This window comes from Narcine bancroftii, chromosome 1 (assembly GCF_036971445.1).
Source record: "Narcine bancroftii isolate sNarBan1 chromosome 1, sNarBan1.hap1, whole genome shotgun sequence".
Taxonomy (NCBI): domain Eukaryota; kingdom Metazoa; phylum Chordata; class Chondrichthyes; order Torpediniformes; family Narcinidae; genus Narcine; species Narcine bancroftii.
In genome coordinates this window covers 162,528,930-162,546,561 of record NC_091469.1, presented here as the reverse complement: position 1 = coordinate 162,546,561, position 17,632 = coordinate 162,528,930, and the positions used below count along the sequence as shown (strand labels likewise).

At 49.1% G+C, this 17,632-nt stretch overlaps 1 protein-coding gene across 1 annotated transcript in view; it reads right to left on the bottom strand.

Annotated features, from left to right (window-relative positions):
* Positions 1-685: 685 nt before the first annotated feature.
* Positions 686-17,632, bottom strand: part of LOC138752466 (complement component C7-like) — a 53,827-nt gene continuing 36,880 nt past the window's right edge. Inside the window, 4 exon segments of the mRNA XM_069915313.1 lie at positions 686-1,408; positions 2,046-2,230; positions 14,062-14,158; positions 17,176-17,364. Of these exon segments, the coding sequence (XP_069771414.1) occupies positions 1,167-1,408; positions 2,046-2,230; positions 14,062-14,158; positions 17,176-17,364 (713 nt within the window). The 3' untranslated portion in view covers positions 686-1,166.

Below are 17,632 nucleotides of genomic sequence, written 5' to 3'. Positions count from 1 at the left end.
TTGGTGAATTTCTATTGCTGCTGGGTTTTGGGGTCCTCTGGGTTCGTAACACAGCATAAAGGATGGAGATTGACAACTTGGCTGAATGGGGCACCAACAACAACTTCACACCCAGTGTCACCAAAACTAAGGATCTGATTGTTGACTTCAGGAAGGGAAAGCCAGAGGTTTACAATCCAGTGATCACTGGGGGATCAGAGGTGGAGAGGGTGAGCAAATATAAGTTCTTGGGAGTCACTATCTCGGAGGATCTTTCTGGACCCAACACACCAATGGCATCGTGAAGAAAGCACGTCAGCGTCACTACTTCCTCAGAAGTTTGCGGAGGTTTGGTACGACATCGGAAACCCTGGCAAATTTCTATAGAGGTGTGGTGGAAAGTGTGCTGACCGGCTACATCACAGTCTGGTCTGGAAACACCAATACCTCTGAGCGTAAAGCCCAGCAAAAGGTACTGGACACAGCCCAGGACATCACAGGCAAAATCCTCCTCACCATCGAGAACATTTACAGGGAGTGCTACCGTCAGAGAGCAGCAGGACCCTCACCACCCAGCACAAGCTCTGTTCTCACTGCTGCCATTGAGGAAGAGGTGTCGGTGCCACAAGACTCGCACCCCCAGGTTCGGGAACAGCTGCTCCCCCTCCACCATCAGACTCCTCAACAACAAACTCAATCGGACTCGTTTAAGGACTCCAACGTGTGCACTTTATTGATTTTCTTTTTTATTCTCACTCTATTGCACAGTCAGTTTGTTTACATTCATTATCTGTTTACAGTTCTGTATTTGTTTACATGTTTTATGCAGTGTACAGTTTATTTTTTGCACTATCAATTAGTGTTAATCTGTCGTGCCCCCAGGAAAAAGAATCTCAGGGTTGTATATGTCACGTATGTTCTCTGACAATAAATCTGAAATCTGACTGGGGAGAGCAGGGAGGGCAGGAAGAGTAGTGAGAAGATCTCAGGGACAGGCAGGGTCCCTGGGCAGTGAGCGAGGGGTGTAGAGACAGGAGGGGTCCTAGGGCAGTTACGGTGGGGTTTCATGGACAGGTGGTGTCTCAGGGCAGTGAAAGTGGGGTGTCAGAGATAGGAGGGGTCCAGGGAGCAGTTATGGTGGGGTGTTAGGGACAGGAGGGGGTCCTGGGAGCAGTTATGGTGGGGTGTCAGGGATGGGAGGGGTAAGAGGATGTGAATGGAGGGATATCAGAATGGTGTGTTTGGGCAAGGATTCCAGAGCACGGCTGAGAGTCGATCAAGGTGAAGTTGACCCCGCGACACTTGAGGACGGAGGCCTGGCACTCGCTGAGGGTTGTTGGCTGTTCACTTCCCTCCAGCATGGCGCAGAACTCAATTCCCGGCTCCTGGCACTCTGCCTCCTCCCAGCACACACAGCAGTCCCGGACGGCTGGGGATGGAGGGACATCATCAGTCACCCCTCACCTCACCCTCACCCTCATCTCTTTTCATGTCCCCTCACCTCCCCTCACTCTCCCGGATGGCTGGGGATGGAGGGACATCATCAGTCACCCCTCACCTCACCCTCATCTGGGGATGGATGGACATTGTCAGTCAGCTCATTCCCTCATGTTCACCTCCCATTATTTCCCCTCACATCCCCTACCCCTCATCCCACCCTCACCCTCACAACACACCAAATCACCCTGAGAAATGAGGGCCTAGGACTCAGTGGGAGACTCCCTCAGTGGATGCTCCCAAAGTGTGACCCACCCTCCCTCCTTCAGACATGGCCCCCTCCAAATACATTGTCCAGGATGCAATCCCTGTGTCCCTATTGTTCCACCATAGTTCACCCTGGGATGGGGGTCCGTCCCATCGCAGCCAACCCTGGGATGGGGTCTGTCCCACCGCAGCCCACCCATTGGATGCGGGTCCATCCCACTGCAGCCCACTCTGGGATGGGGGTCCATCCCACCACAGCCCACCCTGGGATGGGGGTCTGTCCCATCACAGCCCTCTCTGGGATGGGATTCTGTCCCACTGCAGCCCACCCTGGGATGGGGGTCCGGGATGAAGATCCGTACCGTCACACTGCTGCCAAGGTGGACAGGTCCCACAGCTGCTACATGTGTCCGGCATCCCGGCGCAGGAGGAGTCGGCTGCCACAGAGAAACTCTGGCCCAGGCACTGGAGCGAGCGCAGCTTACACCAGGTCAGCAGTGACGTTCGGCCCGTCCTGGAGTGGGTAGCACACACTGGCAGCGAGGAACTGGGGGAGGAGAGGAGGAGACGGGTGGTCACAGCAGCAGCAAGGGGCTGAGAGGGTCACGAACCATCTGCGAAGGGCTGGGTTTTGGCTGGAGGTTGGGGAGGGAGGTGAGGGAATGGATTGGAGAGCGGGAGGCATTGGGGCAGAGGTATTGGTCATTCAGTGGTACAGAGGGAGAGAATGACAGGTAGGGGGATAGGGGAGGGAAGGGGTGGAGTAGGGAAGCACTGGGGCAGAGATGGCACAAGTCAGTCAGTGGGGTGGAGGAATGGGGAGAGGGAGGGAGGGGAAGTGTGAGAAGAAGGAGCAAGGGGGAGAGGAAACAGGGAGGTGAGAGGAGGGGGAGGAAGAAGGGAGCAAAAATGGGGGGAGGTGCTGAGGATAGACGGCACTGCTCAGTCAACGGGGAAGTGAGGGATGGGGGTGAGGGGAGGAGAAGATAAGGAGAGAGAGAGAGAAAGAGAGGAAAGGGAGATAGGCACCGAGGACAGAGATAGGAGAGAGAGTGCCTAGAGGAGGAGAGGGAGAGACAGGCAAGAGAGGGAGAAGGAGGCACTGATGACAAAGAGGAGAAGGGAGAGAGAGTGAGGGGTTGAGGGAGAGAGGGAAGGAGATGGCAAAATGTGGACAGAGGGAGAAAGTGGGGAGACAAGGGAGGGGAGAGAAAGATAGGGGAGGGAGTGTGAGCAGGAGGGAAGGGGAGAGGTGCTGAGGACAGAGACAGGCGACAGGAGTATAAGAGAGGGAGGGGGAGAGTTTGTTGAGGGATTGTTTGGAGAAGGGGAGCTGGAGATATCTGAGAGGGGGAGAGTTTGAAGGAGGGGGGAGAAGAGGAGAGAGATGAAAGTTTGGAAAGGGGGGGGAGATGCTGGAGAGGAGAGAGTTTGAGACAGGGGAGAGAGAATCTGGAGGGGGTGAATGGGGGTGTTCAGAGAGAGGGGTCTGGAGGGGGCAAAGGGGAGAGTTTGGAGAGGGAAGGGGGAGTTCAGAGAAAAAGGTGAGTTCAGAGAGCTAGAATCTGGCAGGGTAAAGGGGAGAGTTTGGAGGGATGTTCAGGGTGGATGAGAGAGAGGTTGGTTGGGTGCAGGAAGGGGTCAGAAACAGGCCATGACACCCAAGGCTGGGGGACTGACCGGATCGGTGGGAGGGTGGGTCTGGTCTGTCAGTAACTAGGCTCTGAACGCCTCATATCTTCTGAGGCAAGGTTAACAGAGCTGGGGCTTTTCTCCTTAGAATATAGAACATACAGAACAGTCCAGGCCCTTCAGCCCTCAATGTTGTTTTTACCCATATATTCCTTAAAAAAGTACTAAACCCTCCCTACCCCCGTAACCCTCTATTTTTCTTCCATCCATGTGTCCGTCTCTTAAAGGCTCCTAATGTTCCAGCCTCCACCACCATCCCTAGCAAGGCATTCCAGGCCCCCACAACTCTCTATGTAAAAAAATAACCTCCCCCTGATGTCTCCCATAGAACCATAGAACACTACATCACAGAAAACAGGCCATTCGACCCTTCTAGTCTTTGTCAACCATTGTTCAGTAGTTCCACTGACCTGCTCCCATTCCATAACCCTCCAGACCCCTCCCATCCATGTAGCTACCCAATTTATTCTTAAAATGAGTGAGCCCGCATTTACATCATATGGCAGCTCATTCCACACTCCCACCACTCTCTGAGTGAAGAAGTTCCCACTAATGCTCCCCCTAAAATGTTCCCCTTTCACCCTAAAGCCATGTCCTCTCGTATTTATCTCTCCTCACCTCTACTCGCATTTACTCTGTTTATACCCCTCATAATTTTGTAAACCTCGATCAAATCTCCCCTCATTCTTCTACACTCCAAGGAATAAACTCCTAACCTGTTTAATCTTTCCCTGTAACTCAGTTCCTGAAGTCCGGGCAACATCCTAGTAAATCTTCTCTGATCTTACAATCTTGTTAGGTGACCAGAACTGCACACAATATTCCAAAATTGGCCTCACCAATGTCTTAAAAAACTTCAATGTAACATCCCAACTCCTACACTCAATTCTTTGATTTATAAAGGCCAAGATGCCAAAAGCTCTCTTTACAACCCCGTCCACCTTGAAACCTGCATCCCCAGATCCCTTTGCTCCTCCAAACTCTTCAGTGCCCGACCATTTACAGTGAAAGTCCTTCCTTGAGTTGCTCTTCCAAAATGCAACACCTCATACTTGTCTGCATTAAACTCCATCATCCTTTTACTGGCCCAGTCTCCCAGATGGTCCAGATCCCTCTGTAACCTTTGAAAACCTTTTTCACTGTCCACACATCTCCAATCTTAGTGTTATCTGCTGATCCAATTGACCACATTATCATTCAGATCATTGATATAAACAACAAAAACAATGATCCCGATCCCTGAAGCACACCACTATTTACAGGGCTCCTGTCTGAGAAGCATCATCCACCACTATTCTCTGGCTTCTCTCACACAGCCAATTTCAAGTCCAGTTTACAACCCCTCTATGTATACCTAGTGTCAGAGCCTTCTGAACTAACCTCCCATGTGGGACCTTGTTGAAAGCCTTACTAAAGTCCATGCAGACAACATCTACAGCCTTTCCTTCATCTACCTTCTTGGTAACTTCCTTGAAAAACTCTACAAATTTGTTAAACACGACCTACCATGCACAAAGTCCTTAATTAGCCCATGGCTATCCAAATATCTATATATCCGATCTCTCAGAACTCCTTCCAATAATTTACCTACTACTGACGTCAGGTTCACTGGCCTATAGTTACCTAGTTTACTTTTGGAGCCTTTCTTAAACAGCGGGACAACATGAGCCACTCTCCAATCCTCCGGCATCTCTCCTGTGGCTAAAGACATTTTGAATCCGTTAGGCCCCCTGCAATTTCAACATTTATCTCCCTCAAGGTTCAAGAGAAAATCGTATCCGACCCAGGGGATCTGTCTACCTTTATTCACTGTCAGGCAGCAATCACCTCCTCCTCCTTAATCTCCAACGTTTCATGACCCTTCTATTTGTTTCCCTTCCATCTGTATGCACGATGCCAATTTCCTGATAAACACTGATGCAAAAAAATTGTTTTAAGATCTCTCCCATTTCGTGAGGTTCCACACATACTTGACCACTCTCATCCTCTTACTTGTAGAAACCCTTTGGATTTACCTTCACATTATCTGCCAAAGCCCCCTCGTTCCTTCTTTTCCCTTCCTGATTTCATTCTTTAGTATTCCCTTACATTTTCGATACACTGCGACTACCTCATTTCCTCCTTGTTGCCTATAACAGGTTACACAACTCCCTCTTCTTAATCCTATCCCCAATATCCCTTGAAAACCAAGGTTCCCTATGCCTGTTAATTTTCCCTTTAATCCTGGTAGGACTCTGCAAACTTTGCACCCTCAAAACCTCACCCTTGAATGCCTTCCACTTGTTTGGTGAATCCTTGCCAGAAAACAGCTTATTCCAATCGAATCCTCCAAGATCCTTTCTCATTTCCATAAAATTGGCCTTTCTCTAATGTAGAACCTCAACTCGAGGACCAGACCTATCCTTATCCACAAGTATCTTGAACCTAATGAGATTATGGTCACTGGACCCAAAATGCTCACCGATACAGACTTCTGCCACCTGACTTGCCTGGTTCCCTAATAGGAGATCAGGTATTGCATCCTCCCTCAGTGGTACCTCTACATATTGAATTAGAAAACTTTCCTGTACACATTGGACAAACTCCAAGCCACCCAGTCCTTTTACAGTATGGGAGTCCCAATCAATATGTAGAAAGTTAAAATCTCCTAATACCACAACTTTCTGTTTCTTACAATGTTCTCAACAGATTTGTGCCTCCAATTCTCTCAGACTGTTGAGTGGTCTATAATACAAGCCTATCAGGGTGTTCACATCTTTCCTGTTCCATACCTCTACCCATATGGCCTCTGAAGGAGAGTCCACAGTGGTGTCCTATTTAAGTTCAGCTGTGATATTTTCCCTGACTAGCAACGCCACTCCTCCCCCTTTCACCCCTCTCCCTCTATCACGTCTGAAACTATTGAACCCCAGAACATTGAGCTGCCAGGCCTGCCCCTCCTGCAACCAAGTTTCACTAATAGCAAGAATGTCAGAATTCCACGTGCCCATCCACTCCCTCAGCTCATCTACCTTACCGACAATACTCCTCACATTGAAATAGATGCATTTGAGATCATTTCCTATCATGTATAAACCTCTGCTTTCAGTATTTACATGCAGTCCTTGCATAAGCTTTACTGTCCTCGACCCCACTATCTGCTCTATCACTCGGGTTCCCCTCCCCCTCCAAATCTAGTTTAAACCCCAAGGAGCAGCACGAGCAAATCTTCCCACAAGGATATTAGTCCCCTCCAGTTCAGGTGCAAACCGTCCCATTGGAGCAGGTCCCACCTTCTCTGGAAGGGAGCCCAATGATCCAGAAACCTGAAGCCCTCCCTCCTGCACCAGGTCTTTAACCACGTGTTAAGCTGCTTTATCCTCCTATTTCTAATCTCATTAACACGTGGTATGGCCACAAATCCTGAGATCACGACCCTGGAGGTCCTGTCCTTCAACCTAGTGCCCAACTCCCTGAACTCTCCTAGCAGGACCTCCTCACCCTTCCTACCCACGTCCTTGGTCCCTACATGGACCACGACATCTGGCTGCTCATTCTCCCTCCTTAGAATCAGGACAACTCAATCTGAGATATCTCAGACCCTGGCACCAGGGAGACAACAGACCATCCGAGATACTCAACCTCCTATCTGTCCCCATAACGATCAAATCCCCCATCACCACTGCTCTCCTCTCTTCCCTCTCTCCCTTCTGAGCTGAGGGCCCAGTCTCAATGCCAGAGCTGTGGCCAACTATAACTTGCCCCTAGAAGGTCGTCCCCACCAACTGTATCCAAAACAGTAGATTGATTGGTGATGGGAACAGCCACAAGGGTTCTCTGCTCCTTCTGCCCCTTCCCCTTGCCTTCCCAACAGTCACCCAGGTGCCTGCCTCCTGACTCTTAGGGGTTCCTGCCTCCCTCAAACTCCTCTCCATCACTGCCTCTGCCGACCCAATGATCCAAAGTTCATCCAGCTGCAGATCCAGTTCCCTAACTCCGTTTATCAGGAGCTGCAGCTGGATGCACCTCTTGCAGGTGTTGTCATTGGCAACAAATGTGTTGTCCCTGACTTCCCATATCCTGCAGGCGGAACACTGGACTGGCCTAACAACTGCCTCTATTACCCAATTCCTCAGCTAATTAACTAGCTTAATGAAAGAAACTTTCCACTTTTCCATTACTGGGAGCAAACTCCTCCTCAGCCACTACTTGACGAAGCCACTAGAGACAAAACCACAAGGCTCCCACTCCATCCCCTAAACTTCCCTCCCTTCACTTTGTACACACATCCACTGGTGTTTGCTGATCCTGCCCTGGGGAACAGGTGCTGTCCATCCAGCCTATCTAGGCCTCTCAGAATCTTGTCGACCTCTATCAAGTCTCCTCTCATTCTTCTACACTCCAAAGAGAAAAGTCCCAGCTCTGCTAACCTTACCTCATCAAACTTGCTTTCTAATCCAGGCAACATCCTGGTGAATCTCCTCTGCACCCTCTCCATAGCTTGAGCTATGGAGGTGACCAGAACTGAACACAATTCTCTAAGTGTGGTCTCACCAGAGATTTGTAGAGTTGCAACATGACCTCTCTACTCCTGAACTCAATCCCCCGACTAATGAAGCCCAGAATCCCTTAGACCTTCTTCTGGCACAGTGAATAAGGATGGAAGGGAAACAAATAGAAGTGTCATGGAGCATATGGAGTTTAAGGAGAAGGAGGTTACTTGCTGCCTTGCAATGATTAAAGGTAGACAAATCCCCTGGGCTGGATATGATGTTCCCCTGCACCTTGAGAGAGATAAGGGCTGAAACTGCAAGGCCTCTGGTGGATATATTCAAGATGTCCTTGGTCACGGGGGAGGTGCCAGAGGTTTGGAGGGTGGCTCATGTTGTCCCGCTGTTTAAGAAGGGCTCTAAGAGTAAACCAGGCCAATGGGCCTGACGTCAGTAGTAGGTAAATTATTTGAATGATTTCTGAGAGATGGGATATATAGATATTTGGACTGTCATCAGCTGATCAAGGACAGTCAGAGTGGCTTTGCGTGCGATAGGTCATGTTTAACGAATCTTGTAGAGCTTTTGAGGAAGTTACCAGGAAGGTAGATGAGGGAAAGGCTGTGGATGTTGTTTACATGGACTTTAGTAAGGCCTTTGACAAGGTTCCACAGGAGAGGTTGGTTCAGAAGGTTAAGACACTAGGTATACATAGAGAGGTTGTAAACTGGATTCGACATTGGCTTGGTGGAAGAAAACAGAGAGTGGTGGTGGATGGCGGATTCTCAGACTGGAGGTCTGTGTCCAGATGAGGTTCCTCAGGGATCTGTGTTGGGACCATTATTGTTTGTTACCTATATAAATGACATAGATGATAACGTGGTGAATTGGATCAGCAAGTTTGCTCATGACACCAAGATGGAAGGCGTCGTGGACTGTGAGGAAAATTTTCAAAGCTTGCAGAGGGATCTGGACCAGTTTGGAAATTGGGCCAATAAATGGCTGATGGAACTTAATGCAGATAAGTGTGAGGTGTTGTACTTTGGAAATGCGAATCAGCTTAGGATGCACACAGTAAACAGTCGGGCACTGAGGAGTGTGGAGGCGCAAAGGGATCTGGGATACAGATACATTGTTCCCTGAAGGTAGAACAGGTGGACGGGGTTGTAAAGAAAGCTTTTGACATCTTAGCTTTTATAAATCAAAGTATTAAGTACAGAAATTGGAATGTTATGTTGAAGTTATTCAAGTCATTGGTAAGACCACACTTAGAATATTGTGTGCAGTTCTGGTTACCCAGCAGCAGGGAAGATATCAATAAGATAGAAAGAGTGCAGAGAAGGTTTGCTAGGATGTTGCTGGGTCTTAGGAGTTGCCAGGAAAGTTTAAACAGGTTAGGATCCTACTCCTTGGAACGAAGAAGAATGAGGGGAGATTTGATAGAGGTTTAGAAGATTATGAAGGGTTTAGACAGAGTGGATGTGAGTCAGATGTTTCCACCTAGACCTGGGGAGATCAATACGAGAGGTCATAGCTTTAGGCTGAAAGGGGAGAGGTGTAAGGAGAACATCAGGCGAAATTTCTTCACTCAGGGAGTGGTGGGAATGTGGAATGATCTGTCATCTGATGTAGTGAATGCAGATTCCATCTTTAGTTTAAAAAAAATAATTGGATCAATACATGGATGAGAGAAGTCTGGAGGGTTATGGAATGAAAGTAGGTCAGTGGGACTAGCTAGTCTTACTGGTCAGCAGAGGCCAGATGGACCAAATGGCCTGTTTTCTGTACTGCAATGTTCTATGGTCTTATCAACCTATGCAGTGACCTTGAGGGATGTATGGATTTGAACCCCAAGGTCCCTCTGTTCATACATACTTTTAAGTAACTGACCATTAACCCTGTACTCAGCCTTCTGGTTTGCCCTTCCAAAATGCATCACCTCATACTTCTCCAGATTGAACTCCATCTGCCACTTCTCTGCCCAACTCTGCATCCTGTCCATATCCATCCACAAACTCACTGACCTATCAAAATAGTCAACGGAAAGAAGGTACCAATGTGACTGACAAAAGAGTGAAGGCCAAGATAAAGGCAAAGGGGAGGGCATAGAAGGAAGCAAACACTAGTGGGGAATAAGAAGACTGGGAATCCTTTAGAAATCTACAGAAAGAGACAAAGAAAGTCCTAAGGAAAGATGAGTTGTGAAAAGATACTGAGTTTTTTTGAATATAAAAAGAATGAAAGAGAGACACATGTTGACATAGGACTGATTAAAAACAATGCTGGGGAAATTATATCAGGTATGGGAGAATTATATGAGATATGGGAGAATTAAATCAATATTATACATCTGTATTCACCATGGAAGACATTAGTAATATCCCTGACAGACAGAGGCTTCAGGGTGTAGAGTTGGATACAGTTAAGGTTACTAGAGAAATTGTGCTTGGTAAATTGAATGGATTAAAGACAGATAAATCTCCTGGACCAGATGAGGTACATCCGTGGGTTTTGAAAGAGGTAGCTTTGGAGATTATGGATACATTGGTGAAAATCTTCCAGAAATCACTAGTCTGTGGTGTGGTTCCAGGGGATTGGAAGGTTGCAATTGTGGTTGCATTGTACAGGAAAGGTGGGAAACAGAAAAAAAGGAAACTATAGACGTACAAGTCTGACGTCGGTGGTTGGGAAGATATTAGAGTCAATCCTCAAGGATGAAGTTATGAAATTCCTGGTCAGCATGTTTTTTTAAAGGATAGATCATGCCTGACTAACCTATTAGAGTTTTTTGAAGAAATCTCAGGTAGAATAGACAAAGGGGAGGCTGTGGATGTTGTATATTTAGATTTTCAAAAGGCTTTTGATAAGGTGCCACATGTTAGGTTGATAAATAAGATGAAGATCCATGGAATTACAGGGATGCTATTAGACTGGATAGAAAATTGGCTGAAAGGCAGAAAGCAAAGGGTTGTAATTAAGGGATCCCGTTAAGGATGGCTGCCTGTAACAAGTGGTGTTTCGCAGGAGTCGGTCTTGGGGCTGCTGCTCTTTACAATTTATATTAATGATTTGGATTGTAGAATGAATGGTTTTGTGGCCAAATTTGCAGATGACATTAAGATAGGTGGCAGAGCAGGAACTGTTGAGGAAACAGTAAAATTGCAGAGGGATGTAGACAGATTGGAAGTTTGGGCAAAAATATGGGAGATGAAGTACAATGTTGAGAAGGGTTTGGTTCTACATTTTGGCAGTGGAAATAAACAGGCTGAGGACTATCTGGATGGGGAGAAAATTCAATCCTGGGAGGTGCAAAGAGACCTGGGCGTCCTTGTGTAGAGTAATCTGGGAATATTTAAACAAGAAATGAAGAAGTATCTCATTAGTCAGGGTATCAAGGGATATGGGGAAAAGGCTGGAACTTGGAACTAGGTGTGAGCATAGTTCAGCTTAGTGTAGAGTCATGGCACAGACTCGATGGGCCTAGTGGCCTGCTTCTGCTCCGTGATCTTGTGATCCGTCCACCTCTTCATCCAGGTCATTTATAAATATCACAAAAAGCAGGGGTCCCACGACAGATCCCTGCGGCTCCTCCACTAATCACCGACCTCCAGGCAGAAAACTTCCCTCCCACTACTACCCTCTGCTTTCTACCTGCAAGCCAATTTTTTTATCCACACGGCCAAGGTTCCACTGATCCCAAGCCTCATGACTTTCTGGATGAGTCTCTCGTGAGGAACTTTGTCAAATGCCTTGATAAAATCCATGTCAACCATATCTACCACCCGACCCTCATCAATTTCTTTTGTTACCTCCTCAAAAAAACTCATTTAGACTCGTGAGGCTCGACCTTCCCTTCACAAAGCCCTGCTGACTATCCCTGAGTAGACTGGACTTCTCCAAATGCTCATAGATCCTGTCCTTGAGAATCCTCTCCAATAGTTTGCAGTTTGTATAGTTTGGAGTGGGAGGAGACTTAATAGAAGTCTACAAGTTGATAAAAGGAATAGAAAGGATGGACATCAATCTGAGTTGAGTGGAGGCAAGTTTAGGGGAGATGTGAGAGCATAGTGGGGGCCTGGAATGCATGGCCAGTGTTGGTTGTGGAGGTCAGTACAATAGGGACATTTAAAAGATGCTTTGTAAGAAAAATAGAGGGTTATGGGTGTGAGGGAGGGAAGGGGTAGATTATTGTGGAGCGGGTTTCCATCAGTTGGTAAACTGGAGTGTAGAAGGATGAGGGAAGATTTGATATTTAAAATTATGAGGGGGACAGACAGAGTAAATGTAGGTCGGCTTTTTCCACTGAGGGTGGGTGAAATACAAACCAGAGGACAGGGGTTAAGGGTGAATGGGGAAAAGTTTAGGGGGAACTTCTTTACCACAGAGAGTGGTGGGGAAGTGGAATGAGCTGCCAGCTGAAGTGGTGAATTTTTAACATTTAAGAGGAATTTGGACAGGGACATAGATGGGAGAGGTATAGAGAGATATGGACTGGGGGCAGATCAATGGTACGAGGCCAGAAAAAATGGTTCAGTGCAGACTAGAATGGCTGAAGGGGCCTGCTTCTGTGCTGTAATGTTCTATGGTCCCAACAATGTTGGACGAAGGACATGTACTGTGCTGGAATGTTCTGTGAAGTAAAAACATACCAAAATGCTGGAGGAACTCAACTGGTCTTTCAGCATCCGTAGGAGACAAAGATATATCACCGACGTTTTGGGCCTGAGCCCTTCCTTAAGAAGCAGGATGAGGCAGAAGCAGGACATCTCAGAATAGAGCCGGCTGGGGAAGCAGGACATCTCAGAATAGAGCCGGCTGGGGAAGGGATCCAGACCAACAAAAGGGGCTAATTGGAGACAATATGGGGAGAGGTGAGAATTCATCATGTCTGTGTAAAAGGAGACGGGGAAAGGGGAGAGAGTCAGAGCTGGGGGAAGGTGACGGGGGAAGAAATGAGGAGGTGTGGGGGGGAGTGCCCAGTCAGAAGATGAGGTATTCTATCTTCTCTGCCTCAGCCTCTCTCCCCTCAGCGTGAGACCAGCTCAGTAACCGGTTGTCCCTGGGGTTGTGACTGGTGGGCAAAGATGATTATCACTGATATAATCGACAGGTACGTCGTTGATCCAGTCTGGGACCTGTCTGGGGAGCTTCATCTCTCCCTAAGCTGGTGAACCTTCTCTGCATTCTTCTATCCCCTCTGTTCATCCTCAGCCAGGAGATGGGATGCCCAGTACTCCAGGAGTGGTCTCACCAGAGCACTCTATCTCTGGACTGATGGCATCTATCTTTTCGTTGTCTCCAAACCTCCCTGCTGTAAATGCTTCCTGACAACCTGTTCCATCTCTCCTGTTAAATAGGGGAGAGAGAGACGAGGGGGTGGGGGCGTGAAGGGAAGGGGAGAGGGAGAGGAGCAGAGGGGGAAGGGAAAGTGGTTGGGGAGGGAGGGCATGAGAGGGGTTGGTTGGGCGCCAGGTTTTGGCAGGGCTAGCAGCTCTGGCTGCAGGGAGGGGTACATGAGAACAAGGAAGAATGTGGAAGGTCACACAGCCTGGTCTTCTGTGATCTCATAGCCCCTCTCTTCCCCTACTCCTGCCTTCCATCACCCCTCCCCTCGTCCTTCCCCTCTTCACCTCCCTTCCCTCTCCCCCTTGTCACTCCCCTCTCCTCTTCTCCACCACCTCAACCTCTCCCCCTCTTCTGCGTCTCCCCATCCTCCCCTTGTCCCTCTCCCTTCCCCTTCTCTCCCTTCCCTTCCTCTCCCCCTCCACTCTCTCCCTTCTTCATTCCCTCCCCTCTTATCTCACCCCTCTCCCCCTCTCCACTCTACTCCTCTCCCCTCCCCTCCCCATCCATTCCCCTGTCCCTCTCTCACGTCTCTTCATCGCTCCCCTCTTCCCTCCTCTCCTGCTCTTCCCTCCCCTCTTTCTCCTCACATCTGCCCTCTCCCCTCCTCTCCCACCCTTCCCTCTCCCCTCCCCTACATTCCAACCTTCCCACCCTCCTCTCTCCCTCTTTCCCCTCACCTCTGCCATCTACCCTCACCATCCTGCCTCCTCCCCTACACTCCACCCTTCCCACCTCCTCTCCCCCTTCCCCTTTTTCCGCTCACTTCTGCCCTTCCCCTGCCTGTCCCTCCCCTTCTGCTCTCCCCTCCCCTACACTCCACCCTACCCACCCTCCTCTCCACCCTCCCCCATCCCTTCTCCACCCCTCCTACCTGCACTGGTAGGGCATCCGACAGGCACACTGGGAGTTGACGAGCCTCTCCCATGGGGCACATGGAGCCTTCTCCTCCACCACCTCCTTTGTGGGGACTGAAATGGAACAACAGGGGGTTGGTCTGGAATTCTGACACCCCCTTCCAACCCCTCCACATCAGCCCGGGGGGGGGGGTGGGAAATCCCCTACTTGAGCTATGGCGAGGGTCAATGGAGGGGGGGTCCAGCGATTGAGAAATCCTCCTGACAACTCGTGGTTGGCTGAGCCATGCCGGGGGGGGGGGGGGGGGGGGGGGCGGGCTCCAGCGATTGAGAAACCCTCCAGACATCTCGTGGTTGGCTGACCCATGCCTCCCCTCCCCCTGAGGAGACTCCTGGCTCTGGAACCCCTCCATCCCCAGCACAGGAGATCAGAGTTGCCGTGTGGATGTCAGGCAGCACTCATGGGTGTTGGAATAGGTCTGGCTCTGGGCCTAGGCTGCTGAGGGAAGGGGATGGTGGAATGAGGGTGAGGAGAAGGAGGGATGGGCAGGAGGGGTGAGGGAGGGGGTTGATAGGTGAGGGAGGGTAAGGGAATAGAAACATAGAAACATACAAGATAAGAGCAGGAATAGGTCATTCGACCCTTCGAGCCTGCTCCGCCATTCAACGAGATCATGGCTGATCTTAAAGTTCAGTACCCCGTCCCCGCCTTCTCTCCGTAACCTTTAATACCCTTATACTGAAGAAATAGATCTAATTCCCTCTTAAATATATTTAATGAACCTGCCTCTACTGCCCTCTGTGGCAATGAATTCCACAGGTTCACCACCCTCTGGGTAAAGAAATTCCTCCTCATCTCGGTTCTAAATGGTTTGCCTATTATCCTCAAACCATGGCCCCACCATTGGAAACATCCCTTCCACATCCATTCTGTCCAGTCCTGCCAGAATTTTATAGGTCCCTATGAGATCCCCTCTCAATCTTCTAAACTCCAGTGAGTACAATCCCAATTTGCGCAATCTTTCCTCCTAAGTCATTCCTGCCATTCCAGGTATCAGCCTGGTGAATCGCCTCTGCACTCCCTCCATTGCAAGAACATCCTTCCTTAGATAAGGTGACCAAAACTGCACACAATACTCCAGGTGGGGTCTCACCAAGGCCTTGTTCCTATACTCAAACCCTCTTGATATGAAGGCCAACATACCATTTTCCTTTTTAACCGCCTGCTGTACCTGCATGCTCGCCTTCAGAGACTGGTGTACAAGTACCCCTAGGTCTCTCTGCACTTCCCCATCTCTTAATCTATTGCCATTCAAATAGTAATCTGCCCTCCGGTTTGTATGACCAAAGTGGAGAACCTCACATTTATCCACATTGTAGTGCATTTGCCATGTATCTGCCCAGTCCTTCAATTTATCCATATCACACTGGAGCTTCCTGACCCCCTCTTCCAAGCACACAACCCCTCCTAGCTTAGTGTCATCTGCAAATTTGGAGATATTACATCCAATCCCCTCATCCAGATCATTAATGTAAATTGTGAGCAGCTGGGGTCCCAGTACAGATCCCTGTGGCACCCCACTGGTCACCGCCTGCCACTCAGAAAACAAGCCGTTTATCCCAACTCTCTATCTTCTACCTGCCAGCCAGTTCTCAATCCACATCAATACTTTGCCCCCAATCCCATGAGCCTTGATTTTGGAAGCCAGTCATTTATGCGGGACCTTATCGAAGGCCTTTTGGAAGTCCAGGTACACCACATCCACTGGCTCTCCCCCATCTATTTTACCTGTCACCATCTCAAAGAATTCCAATAGATTTGTCAAGCACGATTTACCTTTTGTAAATCCATGTTGACTCCGTCCGATCCTTTCTCTGCTAGTCATAGTCTATTACATCCTTAATAATGGATTCCATCATTTTGCCCACTACTGATGTAAGGCTCACCGGCCTATAATTCCCCGCTTTTTCTCTACCCCCCTTTTTAAATAGTGGGGTAACATTAGCTACCCTCCAATCCATGGGTACTGATCCTGAGTCTATCGAGTTCTGGAAAATAATTCTTAAAGCATCTGCTATCTGAATGGCCATTCCTTGAGTACCCTAGGATGTAGATTATCAGGCCCTTGGGATTTATCTGCCTTCAATCCCATCAATTTCCCCAAGACCATGTCCTTAGAGATACTGATTTATTTCAGTTCCTCCCTTGCATTAGTCTCTATGTTTCCCAACATCCTTGGGAGGTTATTTGTATCCTCTCTTGTGAAAACAGAACTAAAGTAAGAATTTAATTGGTCTGCCATTTCCTTATTCCCCATTATATATTCCCCTGATTCCGACTGCAAGGGACCTACTCTGGATTTCACCAGTCTTTACCTCTTGACATATTTATAAAAGCTTTTGCAGTCGGTTTTTATATTTGCCGCAAGCTTACTTTCATAATTTATTTTTGCTCTCTTGATTAATCCCTTTGTCCTCCTTTGGTGCATCTTGAACTGCTCCCAGTCTTTGGATGTGGTACTTTTTTTGGCCAATTAATATGCTCTCTCTTTGGACCTAATGCTGTCTCTAATTTCCCTTGTTATCCACGGTTGAGTCACCTTTTTTGGTTTATTTTTATGCCAAACCGGTATAAATGATTTTTGCAATTTCTCCATTAGATCTGTGAATGCTCTCCATTGTCTATCCACAGTCAACTCCCCCATAAACACCACATAGGGGGAAGGGGAGGCATGGGTCAGCCAACCACGAGATGTCGGGAGGGTTTCTCAATCGCTGGAGCCCCCCCACCCCGGCATGGGCAGATGGAAGTGAGGGAGGGGGGGGAGAGAGCTCGGGAAGGGTGCTGGATGGGACATGGGGAGGGAGGGAGATGGGAGAAACCCTGGAGAGGGTGATGGGGAGAAATCCCAGGGAAGGTGATGGGGAGAGACCTCGGGGAGGGTGATGGGGTGAGACCCTGGGGAGGGTGCTGGAGGGGATGTGGGAATGGGGTGGGGGAGATGGGAGAAACCCAGGGGAGGGTGATGGGGAGAGACCCCAGGGAGGGAGCTGAGAGTGGGAGAGGAGCAGTGGGAGTGGGTTAGCTGCCGTTACAGGGAAGCCCCTCCCATCTGTCGGAGGTTCCTCACCTGTTTCACACTGGATGTTGGTCGTCCTGGGGCTCCACTGCAGGCTGGAGTCGCACATGACGGTGTTCGCGCCGCGCAAGGCCATACCGGGAGGACAGGCCAGCGAGAGACTCTGGCCAATGGTGTAGCTGGTCTGCAGGGGACTGGCCTGCACCCAGGGACCCAGCTCTGGTGGAGCACACACCGTCCCTGCAACAGCAGAAGCACCTTCAGTGTATCGGGCAGGAAGGCACTGCTCAGCCCATCCACCTCATACTAGCCCATCCCGATTGACCCTGCTCCCTGCAGTTCACACGCTCCCAGCAACTCCTCCTCGGCCACATACCAGAGGTAATTTACCCCACTACACTTCACTGACGATCAACACAGGCGCACTCCAAGGATGCGTGCTTAGCCCACTGCTCTACACCCGTAACTATGTGGCCAGGCACAATTCAAACGCCATCTACAAATTTGC